At 50.4% G+C, this 18,571-nt stretch overlaps 1 protein-coding gene across 3 annotated transcripts in view; it reads left to right on the forward strand.

Moving 5' to 3' along the window:
• Positions 1–690: 690 nt before the first annotated feature.
• SVOP (SV2 related protein) overlaps positions 691–18,571 on the forward strand; it is a 107,387-nt gene continuing 89,506 nt past the window's right edge. The window contains exon 1 of one of the 3 annotated variants that reach the window (XM_085879433.1): positions 691–774. In XM_085879433.1, the coding sequence (XP_085735559.1) occupies positions 743–774 (32 nt within the window). In that variant the 5' untranslated portion in view covers positions 691–742. Of the gene's footprint in view, positions 775–945; positions 1,180–18,571 lie in introns of those variants that run through there. The other 2 variants (XM_085879434.1, XM_085879431.1) reach the window with 2 other exon arrangements.

Raw genomic sequence — 18,571 nt, forward strand, 5'->3', positions numbered from 1 at the left:
CGCATGAAAACGTGATTTATTGTCCATCAAATTTATTGTCCATTAGTTATGTATTTTAAAATTCCCGTTTGCTTCATCCGAATGCCACAGTCACACGTCTCGGATCGAAGGTGCAAACGACTTTCCCCATTTAAATTATTATTATTTTTGTATTTTTGTCCATAATTGTCTAACGTCTTTGCAATTCAAATAAAAGGACACTGACATGTACGAACTTCGTTGTCCTGTATTTAATTGATGTACAAGCAGCAAGCTCCTCCACGCGTACGAGCCGTAGATCAACGTTAAAACGAAAGGGTCAAACGAAGTTTCCAGGGTACTGCATCACGGAGCATGCCGTCCTAATTGTCTGCTGCGTATCAAATTTCCCAACAATCGAAAATCTGTCAATTCCTATCGGTACGATTACAAAAGTAATCATCATCCAACTTTTGTACACTATGAACGTGTACGAGGAGAACAAGATATAATAATAATAATAATAATAATATAGACTTTTGAAGCTGAGTCTTGTCCAAAGACAAATGATATTACTTTGTACATGTGGTCGACAATCTATGTATCGATGTCGTTTTCATTTTCAGGGATTTCATCCTTTACATAAGATCGAGCTTGATGTGCAATGGGTTCAATAAGAGGGAGCGATGGGAGTGGCACAGTTAGGCGTGAGCACGGCATTGTGACGTGGACGCGGCGACTGAGCACCTGCAAGCAGGTAACACGGAAGTTATCGGTGCCTTTGATGGAGGCCTTGGAGAAAACTTTACGACGCCTGTAAGTTTGTTCTCATCCCCACGTCGGTTTCCCTCTCGTGTTTGCCTGTTGAAATGGGCGCTCGACCGCGGGTTATTATCTCGACCTGAAGCCACAAGACTGACAGCGCGGTTGGACAATTCCAAAAAGGAAATTCATTTTCTCCATTGGTGGGTTTTGCAAAAGTTCGTGTTGAAATCCTGGATTGCCAACGTGGAATGCCCTCGTTTTTCCTGATCCGGAGCCCTTTAGCTTTGTCTTTCACGCACAATCGGCCCCTTTGTGCAATGACAATCACCCATTGTGATCCCTTTAGCTTTGTCTTTCGCGCACAATCGTCCCCTTTGTGCGATGACAATCACCCATTGTGATGTCCACGAGTAACTGCGAACCAGATCGGGCCACCGCCAGTCTCGGTGATCAAGCGTGAGTTTCTCTTCTGTGGCTTTTTATGGCGTGCCGTTTAGTTCGATTGTGAGTTATTGCTCGTGCTCTGCGGGATTTATTGAATGAACCTTGGGTGTTGTGAAGTTGGAGTATTTCATATCACCGCGGATATGTGCAGCTCTCGGGATCCCATGTGCTATCGCTGATGGATCTTTATCTCAGATGGCTCGAAACAAAGACAGAAAAGACTTTTCTTGCACACCTTGGGGCTCAGACCATCTTTCATTAAAATTGTGGAAAAGTTCCACTGGGTTCAAAACGAGTCCCTTTGTATCGCCACAAGGCCTCTGCTGCGACTTGTCAACCAATAGGAGCAAGTAACTTGTGTCTATTACATCAATCAATAAATTAAGTTCATTACTATTTCTTCTTGCGGATGGAAACTTGGCTGCCAGGTAACTATCATTTTTTTTGTTGGGGCACAGCAGCTGAGCCCCTGATGCAGTGCCCCTATTACCAACCAGTACACTGGTACTCATTTCGCCGATCTCCGGATGACAAGCTGAGTCAACTCCACCTGGTGGTAATTCGGCGGCCGACAGGGCTCAGGACCAGGGGCCACAGTCTGAGAGAGAGAGAGAGAGAGAGAGAGAGAGAGAGAGAGAGAGAGAGAGAGAGAGAGAGAGAGAGAGAGAGAGAGAGAGAGAGAGAGAGAGAGAGAGAGAGAGAGAGAGAGAGAGAGAGAGAGAGAGAGAGAGAGAGAGAGAGAGAGAGAGAGAGAGAGGAGGAGAGTTAGGACGTTAGTAAGGCATGTATTTATCACTCGGAGAGTTAAGTAGTGAATGCATGGAAGTCTTCCTGGGAAAGGTAGTGGAAGCAGAAACGGTAGATAGTTTTAAATTTTAGTTAGTTACTAGCAAAGTACCCGCCCATGGGCGGGTACAGTTATCTGTTGAATGGCGTTGGTCCTGTCTCGATCGGATGAAATTGAGAAATTGACGTTATCCGGTGACCTTGACCCCGTGACCTTTGACCTTGACCTTGATCCCCTTATGTCCATTCCCAAGGATTACATATGCCAAGTTTCATCTCATTCTCTCCAACGGTTTGGCCATCTATAAAGGACAAACAAACATGAAAAATTGACGTTTTAGTCAATTTATGACGTCATAACTCGAAAACCGGAAGTCGGAAGTGAATGTCGTCAATCAACTGTGTCATTTAATTTTTATTATCTGCCGAATGGCGTTGGTCCCGTCTCGATCGGATGAAATTTACCCGGTGACCTTGACCCCTTGACCTTTGACCTTGAACTTGACCCCCCTATGTCCGTTCTCATGTCCCAAGGATCACTCATGCCAAGTTTCATCTCATTCCATCGAACAGTTCGGCTGCCTATAAAGCACGAACAAACATATTCTATCTTTTTAGTATAGTAGACGATGTACAATATATAGAACTCGAAGCGCACTCGGTAAAGCGCACACCTCCGCCACGTTGTGCCTGATCCATGAGATCATATTGTGCCCAATACATTTTTGAAATATCATCCTATACAGTACTATATCGTTTTTGGCCCGATCTCTCAATGGTGAAGAATCACTTTAAAGATTAAATAATTCTCATATCCAGATCTGGATCCGGATCTTCACCAAATCTAATCAGTTAGTCCTTGTCACACACCCAACCTGTCCACAAAATTTCATCCGGATCCGTCCACAAGTTTTTGAGATATCCTGCACACAAACAAGCAGACAGACAGACAGACAGAAAGAGGTGAAAACATGACCACCTTCACCTTTGGTGGCGGAGGTAACAATATGAATTGGAGATAGAGGAATACCATCATGAAAATGGTAGTCATGGTAGATGGGTAGGTAACCGATGTATGGATCAGTGCTTACTGATTAGATACCTTTGTGGTGATTGTGATGTCTGTGTGAGGGTCTCGTCAAAAGGCGAACTTTGTTCATTCCTCACTCAAACTTTTTTTTTTCTCACCCTAATTTAATATATAATTTAAATGCAATATATATATATATATATATATATATATATATATATATATATATATATATATATATATATATATATATATATATATATATATATATATATATATATTGTTGCGGTATTCGCGCCCGCCGGCGTGCTGACGGCCACGTAACTCGAATCGCGGCACGTCGCCCACCGGACGGACAATCCAGTCGTGACCCTCTCGGACTAACGCCGGGAACCAGTCACGGGTGGACCTTTCGGTCTCACCGCGATCGTGTCTTTGGGCCTCTCACTCAATCACCGCAGGTTGGTCGGTGGTCTTTCTGTCTTCTACCGACTCCTCTCCAGCCTTGCCCCCCCTGCTCTCTCTGTGATTTGTCCCAACCACATTTCCACAGGGCGCTCAAGGTCCGCCAACAACCCCCTTCTGGTAAAACTACCAAAATCACGAATCACTGCTCATCTTCACTCTTTCATTCCTCTTTTTTCCCGCCTTTCGAATAAACTTCCTCACTCTATTCTTTCCCATTCTTCCCTCCAGGCTTTCAAAACAGCTGTTCACCACCACCTCTTATCTTCCCCCATCCAAATCCTCGATCTTTTCTACCCCCGATAATCCACCCAAGCCCACTTCCTTCAATTCTCCTGCTTTCCTTCCTGAAAGTCCCTTTAATGTCCATCTTCCCCTCGCCATGTTCCCCGTCCCATCCCCATCCCTCTCCCTTCCACAGTTCACCTGTGTCTGTTCCCCAATGTTTTGTCCCTTCCACTCCCGCCCCTCTTGTCTCATGCCTCCTTGCTGTGAGTTGTGTGTTAGCTCTCATACGAGCCTCGACCAAGGTATACAAAAAAAAAAAAAAAAATCGAGCCAATCAGCCCCCGCGTGGGATAGGGTTGCTCGCCAAATTCGACCTACCTAAGTACCCACGCGGAGGGTAGACCGGGCGATCGCACCTCGCCGCAGGTCGACTTCGGACACGGGCCACTTAAGCGACCCGTTCCGTACTATCAGAATAACCGAGCGGTGTTATCGTCGACCCCGACGGTTCGATTAATTATCGGGCGTACTCAGCCCACTACCAACCCTTTACGTGAAGCAAGATGAGGATTCAATGGGAGAAAAAGACGAAGCGAAGCGGGAGAACAGTTCAATAATAAAGCACATTTATTCGCGGCACACGGGAAGCACACATATTCAATTCCACCAAAAGCACACAAAAAAAAGAAAACACAATTCCATTTACACAAAAAGCAAATATAAAAGTGAAAACACAGTGCAGAGCTAATACCGACTACCGAGCACACGGCAACACTTATACAATTCTACTTCACAGACGGCGCCGACAACACATACCCAAAACCAAGGAAAGAATACCCTCAAGAATGAGGCGGGCCTGAGGCCGAGACCGGGTCGCGCCTACCCGTCTGGTGATGAGACGCGGAGCGGCGATGGCGCCTCACTCCGCGGGCCTCGCGGACAGTGCCTGGCAGGGGGTGGGAAAGGGGCCCCCTTGGTCGCACTATCTCAGCGCGGGGGGAAACAGGAGGGCGTTGCTGATGCTCGGGGTATAGAGGATCTTTATTATCCCTGGTGTGCGTCTCCACCTCGGCCAGGTCGCGCTGCCGGCCTTCCTCGGGCGTGCAGCTCCCGGCACCGTCGCGAGCACCCCCTCGTCTGCCTTCGCCGCTGCCGCCTCTCCGCCTCTGGACTCTCCACCCTGGACTCTTCTTTGGGCTCTCCTCGTTCGACTCTCTTCAGCTTCTCCAGCTACTGCAGGCTTCGGGCTCCAGACTTCCACACGGCTCTGACTGACGAACACGGTCCTTTTATCCCCCCGGAGCTTCGCCTTTGACCCCCTCCCTTTGACCTTTCACCTCGCTCCCCATTGGCCCGAGAAAAAGTGGGCGTGAAGGCTCCTTGATCCACAAATTTGCATATATCGATCGTTCTGGAGGCGGGGCCAAATCGCCCCTCGCTCACCGATTGGACGGCAAAAAGTGGGCGTGTGTCGTTTTTGATCCGTTTTTGAAGTACAAAATCCGTGATTTTGTACACGCTGTTCAACGTGCGCCCTGCACGAGTCCAACACCGGTACCCACAGCGGGGCAAGAACGGTGGCGATGCTACGGTTGCGAGGTGTGACGGAAAGGTCGTGGCGGTTGTGGTGAAGCGGCGTTGTGGTTGGTGGTTGATGTTGTGGTTGTGGTGGTAATCATGGTGGTTGGTCCAAAATAAAGATAGTAAAAGAAAAACGGCTGTCCTGAAGAGTCGCAGCACGCATAAATGACATGTATTCCCACTAGACAACGGGTTTGGGCCTAACTACACATGCACTTACCGAAATACCTCACCTAAGGGACCTGAATGGTGGTTTGCGAATTTGGTAACCACAACACTACCCCCTTCCCTTTTTACAGACTCGTCCCGAGTCGTCAAATTTTCGTGTGCCATCATGTGTAGTTTTCCCCTAGTACATTTTACCTACGGATCCCTGGGTGCGACATTCATGGTATTCGTGTCCCCAAAATAAATAACCTGAGGGCTGCGTAACTACCTAAACAAACTCACTCACACGGACGACTTAAATAAAATTGCCGGCGCTAAGACATACATGCCGGGGGCGCACTCATATGTACAGTACATCTTAACCTTAACTTACAAATTTTACACTAAACCATGGCCCAGGATCATTGAACTCTGCAAAAGAAAAGCAGTTAGCAGGGAGCCAGGCTGCTCGCATGCAGTCTCTGGCTCAAAACAATGCAGGTGACAGGGAACGTGGCTGGCTGCTCACACGCAGTCCAAGGCCTTCCCTTTTGAACTGAACGCAGTGAACCACAACGGTGCATGGGCTGCACAACGCAGTCTCCGTGCCAGCTCAAGTGGCACACGCAATGAGCACAACGAATGGATGGATGAACACAAACACGGTGCACGGGCCGCCACTGCAGGCCCGTGTTGTAGCTGCCAACGGGGCAGTTCTCGCAGCTTGCAAACTGTTGCCTTGATCCTGGAGCACATGGAAATGAACAGGGGGGGGCAAAGCAAAATCGAACGGGGCCGGTGAACATGGGCAGTGGGCATGGCATGGCAAAGGTGAGCAGGCAAACTCAGCCCGCAGAATAAGGCCGCTGCAGGCAAACACAGCCGGCAGATGAACTGGCCGGCACAGGCCTTGAAGTACCACAGCTGCAGATGATCCGGCCGGCACAGGCCTTGCAGCACAGCAACAGCTGCCGATGAAGTTGGCCGGCCTCTGCCTTGCAGCAACACACGGCCAGCCGATGAAGTTGGCCAGCTCTTGCCGTTCAGTGGAGGTTGGTGGAGGGAGTGCGGTGGTGCTGGCCACTTGGAAGGCGGGCTCGGACCTACCTACCTGTCTCCCTCCCAACCTATCGCCTTTGCCTGTCACTGTACATACCCACTCCCTTAATTTGTCAAACCCCAATTTAGCCCCAACTCTTTTTTTTGTTGTTTTTATTTTTACTCCCCCACTATAAATCGTCCCCTAACCCCCTTTATCGTCTTTGTTCGGCTAACCTATCCTGTCACCTAGCCTACTCCCAACCCCTACGTTCCCTTCCCGGAGGGGAATAAGGGAGAGCTAACGTCCTGTGTCGAGGCCCAACGAAGCCTCAGAATGGCCTCCCCAGAGTTCGGCGATCTAACCCAAAGTGGGTCCAGCGGTCCGCAACGACAGCGAGGGGATGGATGGTGCGGAGGGGTACATCTCCTAATCTACCCTAACCATTTAACTGTTAAACTACCCCGGGGCTTTCAACAAGCGCTTCTCGCTTAAACTATTGGTTCTAACAACCCAGATTCCCGTCGCCTGTGTTGGTGTCCTCACAATTTCGGGCCTCGCCCCCCAATTTTCTCTCCGTGCCCTCACACGGTCTCCTGGCTGGGACACGTGGCTCCCTTTGGCAGGCACGACCCTCTGCCGAATCTCCCGCTATGGCACCCCCGGGCACTACACTGCCTCCGAGCCTACCAGCTCCCTAACACCGGGGAGTGCCCCCATGGCACCTCCCCTGAAACGCACACGTGGCAGGCCGGCCTCCCGGGCCCCTTTCCGAGGGTCACCCGTGCCCACAACACTGCCCACGCGGCTAATGGCGCCCCGGGCCCCCGCACCAAGCAGGCGCACCCGTGCCCACTACTCTATCCCGGCCCCCCATGGGCCCATGGCCTACCGCGGCCGACTAGCCTGGTGCCCGGGGTACCCACTCAGCGATACTCACCTTTCGCAGCCACGCTCCCAAGCCCGTCAACAGGGCTCCTGCACCCCTCCAAACGGGTTTCGAGCCTACACACCCACCAACAACAAAACGACCTCCATTTTTCAATTTGACTAACCCAGCTAACTCACTTTACTCTGACCCCGGGGTCCCTTGGGCGGGAGTCACTCCTCCCCCCAATCACTCATCGGACCATGCATTCCCCCATTCACTCCACTCACACAGACCCGCTGGCCTCACTCACTCAACAAGTACTCACCTCACAACTCACCAACTCTTCAACACACACACCGCTGAACTCTGCCATCCTCCTAACTACATCCCCTAACTAACTCGTGCTCCCACGTCGTCCCTTAAACTACAGCACGTTCCTTTTAACACTACGTAGCTAAACTACGTCAACTCTACACATCCACAAGTCTGTCACTGTCTCCAAATCATAAAAATCATTTTATTTCCCAACCTAAATCTGGCTACAATCCCTCTAACTAATCCATTCCACGGGCCCCATGAGGACTTACCCCTGCCCCATGGAGCCGGTCTAGCTAAGCTAACCCTTCCCCCAAACTAGTTTTCATCCTGTGCCCAGGGTAAGGGGGTCTTTCACCCCTTGCCCAGGAATCCTGTGCACCCGAAAGTGAGGCTTGTTTTTTTTTTTTTTTTTTTTCATGCGCAGCACCTGCGCGGCAACTCAGAGCTCGCACACTTTACACCTGCCCGTGACGTCATGCAGCTGCACGTGTTCCTCGTCCCTCCTTGGACGGGACCATCCGGCAGAGATACCCCTCCTGCCGGATTCCAACCCCACGTGCAGCCATGACGTCACCGTGCGCATAAAAAAAACAAGCCCCACGTCTCGAGGGGTTCCCCACGCGAACACATGTGCTTTGCCCGTTGGAGCTTAACACACACGATCGCGTGGAGAACCCGTCCGGTCCAAATCCGTTTACCTGCCTAAACTTTGTCCGTCCGCGGGATCGGCAAATCCACCGCGTGCGTTTCCGGACCGGGACTTCACTCTCGCAAGCGAGCACGTGGTGGTCTCGTGCGTTGCACAGCACGAACCTCGTGCTCACTGCTGGGCGAACCCGGCACGGTCCCCGAAGCAACCACAGCCGCTACTCGGCTTTCTCTCCTCTGTCGCCGTCTCCGTCTCCATTCCACACACGCATACCTGCGTGTTACGACGCACACAGTCCACACCATCACATTCACACGGGGAGACGCGGCTGCGTGCTCCCGCATGCCAACCGACATCTCCCTCACATACCGCTCTCTCACACACACGGTCTCCCTGGCACACAGCGACCTTGCACACGGCCGTTCACTCACGCATGCGGGGGCACTCACCCGCGGTGCCTCACTCACACTCCGTGCCTCATCCACACACACGGGGGCACTCACCCGCGGTTCCTCACTCATACACCGTGCCTCACTCACACACGCGAGGGCACTCACCCGCGGTGCCTCATCCACACTCCGTGCCTCACTCATACACACGGCGACACTCACACACGCGGTCTCTTCCACACACGGTGCCTCACCCACACACGCGGGGGCACTAACCCGCGGTGCCTCACTCACACTCCGTGCCTCATTCACACACGGCGTGCTGGGAAGCACGTACTCCGACACCATCGCCACCACACCACTCACACACGGGGTCGCTTCCACACACGGGGACGCACTCACACCTTGCACCACACACACAGGGACAACCACACTGGGGATTCGTGTCCCCACAAGGGTCTCCGGGGCCTCTATACCCCCCAAGCTCTCCGTGCACCCGTCCACAGCACTCCTCCTCTCAACCTCGCAAAGCACGACCGAACTCACCTGGTCGTGACTCGCCTCGAGGGGGCATACTCCCTCCCCTCGTTCCTGGAGGAGGCCATCCAGGTGCTCGCACCGGGTCCCTGCACGGTCCGCCAGCTCACCCCCATTGTCCTCCACTACCTCCGTGTGTGTGTGTGCGTCACTCACCCCGTCTTCATCGTCCAGTCTTCCCTCAATTTTTTCTGTCTCCCGTGTCTCTATACATTTTCTCTCCTGGTTCCTTTTTTCTGTCTCTTCCTGGTTCCTTTTTCCTTCCCATCTAAGTCGTTCTTTCTCTCTGAGCCCCATTAGCTGTTCGTTCTCCCTCCGTTTTAGTTGTTCAATTTCACACTCATAGTGTTGTTGTTTTCTCTCCCACTGTTCCTCCTTCTCTTTGTTTTCCAATCTCATCGTTTCTTTCAATTGGCTCATTTCCTTCCTGTGTTTCATTCGCTGTTCTCTCATTACTCTTCCTCGTTTCCTCTCCTGTCCTTCCTTCTCCAGTTTCATGGTTTTCTTCATTTGGTTAATCTCCTTTTTGTGTTTCATTTGCTGCTGTCTAATTACTCTTCTTCGTTTCCTCACCTGTCCTTCCTTCTCCAGTTTCATGGTTTTCTTCATTTGGTTAATCTCCTTTTTGTGTTTCATTTGCTGCTGTCTAATTACTCTTCTTCGTTTCCTCTCCTGTCCTTCCTTCTCCAGTTTCATGGTTTTCTTCATTTGGTTAATCTCCTGTTTGTGTTTCATTCGCTGTTCTTTGTCTATCTCCTCGTACTCCAGCCTCAGCTTTTCTTTCAATTGGTCAACCTCAGATTCATGTTCTTTTTGTTTTCTATTCCATTGTTCCTCTCGTTCTTCCCTCTCCAATCTCGTTGTGTCCTTCAATCTCCTGATTTCTCCTTCCTGCTTCATTCCTTGCTCCTTTACTTTCTCCTCGTATTCAAACCTATTTTTTTCCTTTTGTCGTTCAGTTTCAAATTCATACTCTTTCAGTTTTCTATTCCACTGTCTTTCTTGTTCCTCCTTCTGCAATCTCGTCATTTCTTTCAACTGACTGATTTCTTTCTCCTGTCTCATTCGTTCTTCCTTCATTACTCTTTCTTGTTCCTCATTCTTTAGTCTGGCCTTCGCTTCCAGCTGTTCGATCTGTACAGTGTGGTTTCTTAAAGTTTCATTTTCCGTTCTCTTCCTTTCCTCTTTTAACACTCTCAGTTCGTTTTGTAGTTCCCTCTCTTTGTTTTGGTGTTTCTGTAACTCAGAAACTTTCTTTTCCAATTCCTTTCTCATCTCCGCACACTCAGACTTTGCTTTGGCTTCTAACTGTTCTTCCGGCTTGCGCTTGTGGTTTTCTACCCGTCTTCCCAGTTCCTCTGTCTCCGTTTTTCCCTCCAGTCCCAGCTTATCAACTCTCTTCGTCATGTCTTGAAGTCTTTTCTCACACTCCACCGTTTCGACCTTCAATCCCTCCTCTGTCTCCTCCTGGCTTTCTTTTAATTGGTTTTTCGCTTCGAGTGCGTTTCCATCCATTTTTTTATTTTCCATTTGTTGCGTATTTCTCTTCATTTCGTTGGTTATGCTCTGCACGAGTTCCATAACGTGCTGTATCGTCACCTGCCCTGGCCACTCCCACTGACTACATTTAGCGGTGGGGTTATAATAAAAAAACCGACCAGATGAACGGCATCGATGCCTTTCCCAACCTTCTGGTACGGGTTTCTCTTGCACGGTGATCTCGTCCTGAGCCATGGATTCTACATTACTATTACACATACCTAATCCACCCGGCACCCGCTCGCCTTGAGACGCCATCTTGCTTCTCGTGAAGGGTTAATTTCGCTCGCTCGTAATTTGGAGGGAATCGGGGGTCGCTTCTCTCACCCCTGGACCGATTCCCGTGAATTTAGCCGGAGACAGGAGAGCCTGTTTTCCTGTTCTCCAATACCAGTGCCGCGAGGAGGGCGATGAATTTGTATCGCACGACCTGACACCAGTGTTGCGGTTTTCGCGCCCGCCGGCGTGCGAACGGCCACGTAACTCGAATCGCGGCACGTCGCCCACCGGACGGACAATCCAGTCGTGACCCTCTCGGACTAACGCCGGGAACCAGTCACGGGTGGACCTTTCGGTCTCACCGCGATCGAGCCAATCAGCCCCCGCGTGGGATAGGGTTGCTCGCCAAATTCGACCTACCTAAGTACCCACGCGGAGGGTAGACCGGGCGATCGCACCTCGCCGCAGGTCGACTTCGGACACGGGCCACTTAAGCGACCCGTTCCGTACTATCAGAATAACCGAGCGGTGTTATCGTCGACCCCGACGGTTCGATTAATTATCGGGCGTACTCAGCCCACTACCAACCCTTTACTTGAAGCAAGATGAGGATTCAATGGGAGAAAAAGACGAAGCGAAGCGGGAGAACAGTTCAATAATAAAGCACATTTATTCGCGGCACACGGGAAGCACACATATTCAATTCCACCAAAAGCACACAAAAAAAAGAAAACACAATTCCATTTACACAAAAAGCAAATATAAAAGTGAAAACACAGTGCAGAGCTAATACCGACTACCGAGCACACGGCAACACTTATACAATTCTACTTCACAGACGGCGCCGACAACACATACCCAAAACCAAGGAAAGAATACCCTCAAGAATGAGGCGGGCCTGAGGCCGAGACCGGGTCGCGCCTACCCGTCTGGTGATGAGACGCGGAGCGGCGATGGCGCCTCACTCCGCGGGCCTCGCGGACAGTGCCTGGCAGGGGGTGGGAAAGGGGCCCCCTTGGTCGCACTATCTCAGCGCGGGGGGAAACAGGAGGGGGTTGCTGATGCTCGGGGTATAGAGGATCTTTATTATCCCTGGTGTGCGTCTCCACCTCGGCCAGGTCGCGCTGCCGGCCTTCCTCGGGCGTGCAGCTCCCGGCACCGTCGCGAGCACCCCCTCGTCTGCCTTCGCCGCTGCCGCCTCTCCGCCTCTGGACTCTCCACCCTGGACTCTTCTTTGGGCTCTCCTCGTTCGACTCTCTTCAGCTTCTCCAGCTACTGCAGGCTTCGGGCTCCAGACTTCCACACGGCTCTGACTGACGAACACGGTCCTTTTATCCCCCCCGTAGCTTCGCCTTTGACCCCCTCCCTTTGACCTTTCACCTCGCTCCCCATTGGCCTGAGAAAAAGTGGGCGTGAAGGCTCCTTGATCCACAAATTTGCATATATCGATCGTTCTGGAGGCGGGGCCAAATCGCCCCTCGCTCACCGATTGGACGGCAAAAAGTGGGCGTGTGTCGTTTTTGATCCGTTTTTGAAGTACAAAATCCGTGATTTTGTACACGCTGTTCAACGTGCGCCCTGCACGAGTCCAACACCGGTACCCACAGCGGGGCAAGAACGGTGGCGATGCTACGGTTGCGAGGTGTGACGGAAAGGTCGTGGCGGTTGTGGTGAAGCGGCGTTGTGGTTGGTGGTTGATGTTGTGGTTGTGGTGGTAATCATGGCGGTTGGTCCAAAATAAAGATAGTAAAAGAAAAACGGCTATCCTGAAGAGTCGCAGCACGCATAAATGACATGTATTCCCACTAGACAACGGGTTTGGGCCTAACTACACATGCACTTACCGAAATACCTCACCTAAGGGACCTGAATGGTGGTTTGCGAATTTGGTAACCACAACAATATATATATATATATATATATATATATATATATATATATATATATATATATATATATATATATATTGCTGTGGGCCGGGGGTCGGTGGCAAGAACGACCACAAGATGGGGAAGTTTACGCCATCTCCCACCAGACTCCCCGGAATTATAGGCCGTCACTCGGATAACTCCGTGAGCCGGCGGGTCGATTAATCGACCGTAAAACGCCAATATCTCAACCGCGTGGCGTAGGGTTAATTTTCTAGATCCAATATACTTAAGTAACCATGCAGTCTTGGCTACCAGGGATTCACGCCCTCGGACCGTCTGGCCGAACCGGATCACTCTACCAGCTACGGTAGAGTATGAACTTCCACCTACCAACTCCGGCTCGGATGCAGTCGAGCGGGCCTGCCCAGGACGTTCCAGCTACGATGTACTGATTACCGGGGACGAAACCCCATGTGAACTCAGATACGAACCATGCTGGACCAATGTAAGGAGGGACCGAAACAGAGTGGGTTCATTTCTAATAAATTTATTTACAGCAAAATCAAAAGACAGAATAGGTGAGACTTGAACGAATATGCAGGAATTTGCAACGATACAAAAACACTAATACAATTATACTTAAAGACGGGGCCCACACGCAGACACACACAAAATGAAAAGAAACCCCAGAGTCTTTATTTGATCCGTTGCAGCCATGAGGATAGACGAGCTGGGGGTCAGAGTTCATGGGTACCTGTCATCGCAGGAAAGCATGCTCGGTAATGCGGCACCTCACGTGGCTAATGGTCGTCGGGGATGGTCCGGGAGTTCGTGCCAGGCTCGTGGCTCGTGACGGAACTTGCGTGGCGAATCGTCGGAGCTCCCACACTCCTCTGTGCATGTACCGACCACCACTCCTTCCTTCCTCGCATCACCCGACTCAGCGCAAAACACCACTCTTGGTAGGCTCCTCTCTGTGCACGTCCCGACCACCACTCCTTTTCAGACTCCTGTCCGTGCACGTGCTGACCACCACTCCTTTTCAGACTCCTGTCCGTGCACGTCCCGACCACCACTCCTTTTCAGACTCCCGCCCGTGCACGTGCCGACCACCACTCCTTTTCAGACTCCTGTCCGTGCACGTCCCGACCACCACTCCTTTTCAGACTCCTGTCCGTGCACGTCCTGACCACCACTCCTTTTCAGACTCCCGCCCGTGCATGTCCTGACCACCACTCCTTTTCAGACTCCTGTCCGTGCACGTGCCGACCACCACTCCTTTTCAGACTCCCGCCCGTGCACGTCCTGACCACCACTCCTTTTCAGACTCCTGTCCGTGCACGTCCCGACCACCACTCCTTTTCAGACTCCTGTCCGTGCACGTGCCGACCACCACTCCTTTTCAGACTCCTGTCCGTGCACGTGCCGACCACCACTCCTTTTCAGACTCCTGTCCGTGCACGTCCTGACCACCACTCCTTTTCAGACTCCCGCCCGTGCACGTCCTGACCACCACTCCTTTTCAGACTCCTGTCCGTGCACGTCCCGGCCACCACTCCTTTTCAGACTCCTGCCCGTGCACGTGCCGTGCCGACAAAACCTCTTTTCCGTGCAGCCACCGTGACCCAAACTCTGCCGCTCCGCCACTGCGAACAAACTCTCCTAGCGCCAAAGCCAACCACAACCACAACCACCCTCCGAGTCTCTGAGATATATCTCCTCCCACCACAGGGAGGGGCCTTGGTGAGAATCATCTCGCTGTCCGTCCCTCATTGGCCTACTGCCACACCCTACCGGGGCAGAGCCGTGGCCCTTGCAACGAGACCCCATATTCTCCACGTGGCCTCGTGGCCTCGCTCGCGCAGAGCAAGAGGGTCTGCCATGAAAGGCCCACCGAACAAAAACTATCATTTGTGGGGCCCGAGGACCGGAACCGTGACACATGTGGAACCGCGAGGCCCCCCTCTCAGCAAATCAAGGTACGAGCGGCCAACGGGCGATGATGGAGCATGATGGGTTGATTGGGTCGTGCAGATGGGATGATAGATGTAAAATGAGATGTAATAACCGAACTAGCCGTCACAACGCACACATTTACTCCTCCCACTAAACAAAAGGACGGGGTCCTGACTCAGGCCCGTCGTTATGGGGGGGGCATTTGGGTGCAATGCCCGCCCCCACTTGTTCCCCACCCATTTATGCCCTGTTGCACCCTGTGAACAATTTAGTGTTTAAGGATGAGCGCCCACTGTGAACTTGCTGTTTAAGAGTTCACCTGTGTGAACTAAAACCCTTATTCCAGATGTTCAGTGTGGTGAATAATGAGGCCTTCTTGGATAAACTGTTCTTGAATAATATCCTTCTTTGAATTACAGTCAAGAGATAAGTGTGCGCTTCCCAGCGCATCTCCAAAAGCAATTGGCAAGACAATACAGTCCAAGACCACAAGATAAAAGTTAATAACGCAAGCACCAACACCAGCAGCCTAGACCTCGTGTCGAATGTCGATGTTGTGGGTGGTTATATATATATATATATCGTAAATCATTTAGTTTTAAGGAACAGCCAATCAGTGTCTTCGATATGGAGACCCTATTGAGCAGGTTACCTGATTAGTTGTAAGTTAGGTATAAATGGAACTAGCGATACCCGTGCACATGCACGGGATAGCAGTACAACATAGCTGGAAGCAGACGACAGATCGTACACGGGGAAATGACAAAAATACGCATTGTGCAAAATGCAAGTGGTACTATGGAACGCCAAGACTTCCCAACCATTGTCGGCATGTCCGCTAAGTGCCACAGCAATTTCATGGGTATCGTGTGATGGCGAGCCGAGTTTTTAGTGTGCAAGCTTGGTATTATAATCGAGATATAGTCATAATATGATAATACGATTAAGGAAAATACATAAATTTACATGATTAAAGATGAAGTGCACGTGCACCGCATGACCTTCACATCCCTCCATCTAACAAAAGTAATTTTATAATAAAAATTTAAAATATGTGTGTTTGCAATCGTGCTTACATTTGAAGTTATGCAGATAAAACCTGTTTTTGATGGATGGATCATTTAATAAATAAAACCGTCAAATCTCACGAGTCGCGAGATTAGTGACTCGAGTCACGAGGGACGAGTCACGGAGAGCGCTAGCTTGCAGCAGGAGTAAAAGACGTGGATGATGGATGTATGAAAATGGCTCAGAAAAGGAAAAAATGCAACCGACGAAAATAAAGATGATGAAAGACATGTTGTGGGAGGAGTTGGAGGAGAAGACGATCATGACTGAAATACCGACAGAAGCTGGCCAACCTGGCCAAGCCAGCAACGTTAGCCCTGCGGTTGTAGCCCCAGCGCAGGCAGCCAGGTTGCCACGCTCAGCGGCGGCCTCGGGATCGGCTGACTGTCAAGCCGCTTCCTGATGATCTTGGAAGTGAGAGACCGAATCAAGTTGTTGTACAGCGGTACCCTGGCCATCTGTTGCAGAACAAGAGTCGCTCGTTTGTGTCCTCATGGTACCAGACTAATGAATGGCTGGAATACAGTGTGCAGACAGATGCAGCATTCTGCTATCCATGTAGGAAGTTTAACACTGCACGTGGCCCAGTGGACTCCACCGGAATTGGAAACATGCCGTTGAGAAAGGCAGGGGTTTTCACAAACACTCAACTTCAAAGGAACATTTAACTTGTGTTTTGAGGTGGAAGGAGAATGAGAGGCGCATCGATTGTGGTGAGATTTCCACACTCCTCAATGCTGACCAGCTAAATAGAAACCGGTACTCTGTGTCTGCTCTTCCAGATGTTGTGGGATTTCTCGCCGAAAATCAGATACCTTTTAGAGGGAGCCTTGATAATTTTGAAGATATGTCAGACGGGCACAGTGGGCTCTTCCTCTCGCTTTTAAACTACACACTCAAAAAAGACACCGAGCTAGCCGAAATAATAAAGCATATCCCACGAAACGCAAGCTATACTAGTCCGGAAATGCAGAATGAACTGATCTGCACATTGAGTAATGTTGTGACGGATGCCATCGTGGAAGAAGTAGGCAGATCGTGGTTTACCATCAAGGTGGATGGGACGAGGGACCCCACTGAATGTGAGAACATATCAATCATCATTCGCTTTGTATCGGCATCAAATGAAGCAACAGAGCGTCTACTCACAATAGCTACAGCCGACGCTGGAGATGCAAAAACATTGACAGACCTAATAATTGTAGAGCTGACAAAAACAGGACTCGACACGTCAAAAATATTAAGTCAGGTTTACGACGGGGCTTCGGTAATGGCTGGGAAGCACGGTGGGGTGCAAAAGTTGTTGCAAGAGATATTGGAAAGAGAAATCCCCTATGTGCACTGCTTAAATCACCAACTCCATCTGGCAGTTATCCACGCACTGGCAGCAGAGAAAGCTGTCACTGATTTCCTCGAGGTTTGTTGTTGCCTGTACAAATTCTTCAGAAAGCCCACTGTTGCTGCACAGTATGAAGGTGAGCGGTTAAAACGACTTCTTGATCAAAGGTGGACGGGACATTTAGCCACCGTGTCTGTGATCATAGGATCTTTTAAGGATATCACATCCTTACTGTCGGAGATTGATGCAGAGCGCGCCTACGGTGCAGAGATGAGGATGGAGGCTATTGGGCTTTTGCGGGAAGTCTCTAGGTCTGTATTCATGTTCATTGCTATCTTTGTACAAAAACTGCTGATGTTGTGAGATGGCCCTAACAGACTCTTGCAGGCAGAGGACATGGACTTGCTAACGGGGTTGGAACTGGTGGTGAGTGCCACAGAGTGCGTGAAGAAACTCCGCTCTGAGGATGAGTTCACTGATCTGTGGAACAAGGCCAACGATGCCCGCAATTCTACACCTGCACCACCAAAACGGAGACGCACAATGCATAAGAACTTGGAACATTTTGTAGTTTTGGAGACAACAGGACAAAACAACGACAATGACAAGACAGAACTGCAGAGGATTTTTTACAGCGCAATTGACACTGTGCTTGGAGAGATCACTCAGCGCTTCAGTGAGCGCAACACACAACTCGCCCGTTCACTCGCTGCCTTGAATCCCGAAAATGGCACGTTTTTGGATCCCCACTTGCTCCAGCACATCATGACATTCACAAAGTCAACCATCAGTGAAACAGAGTGTGTGGTTGCAAAGCAGTTTATTCGCTCACAGACAGAAAAACAGCCAAACGAGAGATTGACAACACAAAAACTCCTCTCAACATACCACAAAACGCTGGAAGCCATGCCAAGTGTAGTGACTGCTATGAGACTTGGACTAATACTTGGTGCGTCCACTGCCATGTGTGAAAACTCATTCTCAACATTGAGGAATATCTTCACTGACCATCGACGGTCCATGCGCCATGCACGCAAGGCACAACTGGTACGGCTGGCCTTCGAGAGAGACCTCACACGTAAATGCCTGAATGAATGGAAGGAGAAGGTCCTCAGAAGATTCCACACCGAGACACGTCGCCTGCAGCTCTTCTGCAGCGAGTACAGCGGTATAAAAACTATACGAGGAGTTCAGATTGTGTGTGTGTGACTGCTGGTGATGCGTGTGTGGTTGTAGTTGCAGTGTGGTTGTGGTCAGCACCCGCCATGGTCGGCTGCTTTGTACTTCTGGTGTTTAAGTTAAATGTTGTGTTTGGTGCTTTGCATATCCCATATCTAGTGCTTTGTGCATAACTTTACCTCTGTGTGATTGA

The sequence above is a fragment of the Eptatretus burgeri genome, chromosome 4 (genome assembly GCF_056783735.1).
Source record: "Eptatretus burgeri isolate ZD-2024b chromosome 4, Ebu_testis_v1, whole genome shotgun sequence".
In the NCBI taxonomy this organism is placed as follows: Eukaryota; Metazoa; Chordata; class Myxini; order Myxiniformes; family Myxinidae; genus Eptatretus; species Eptatretus burgeri.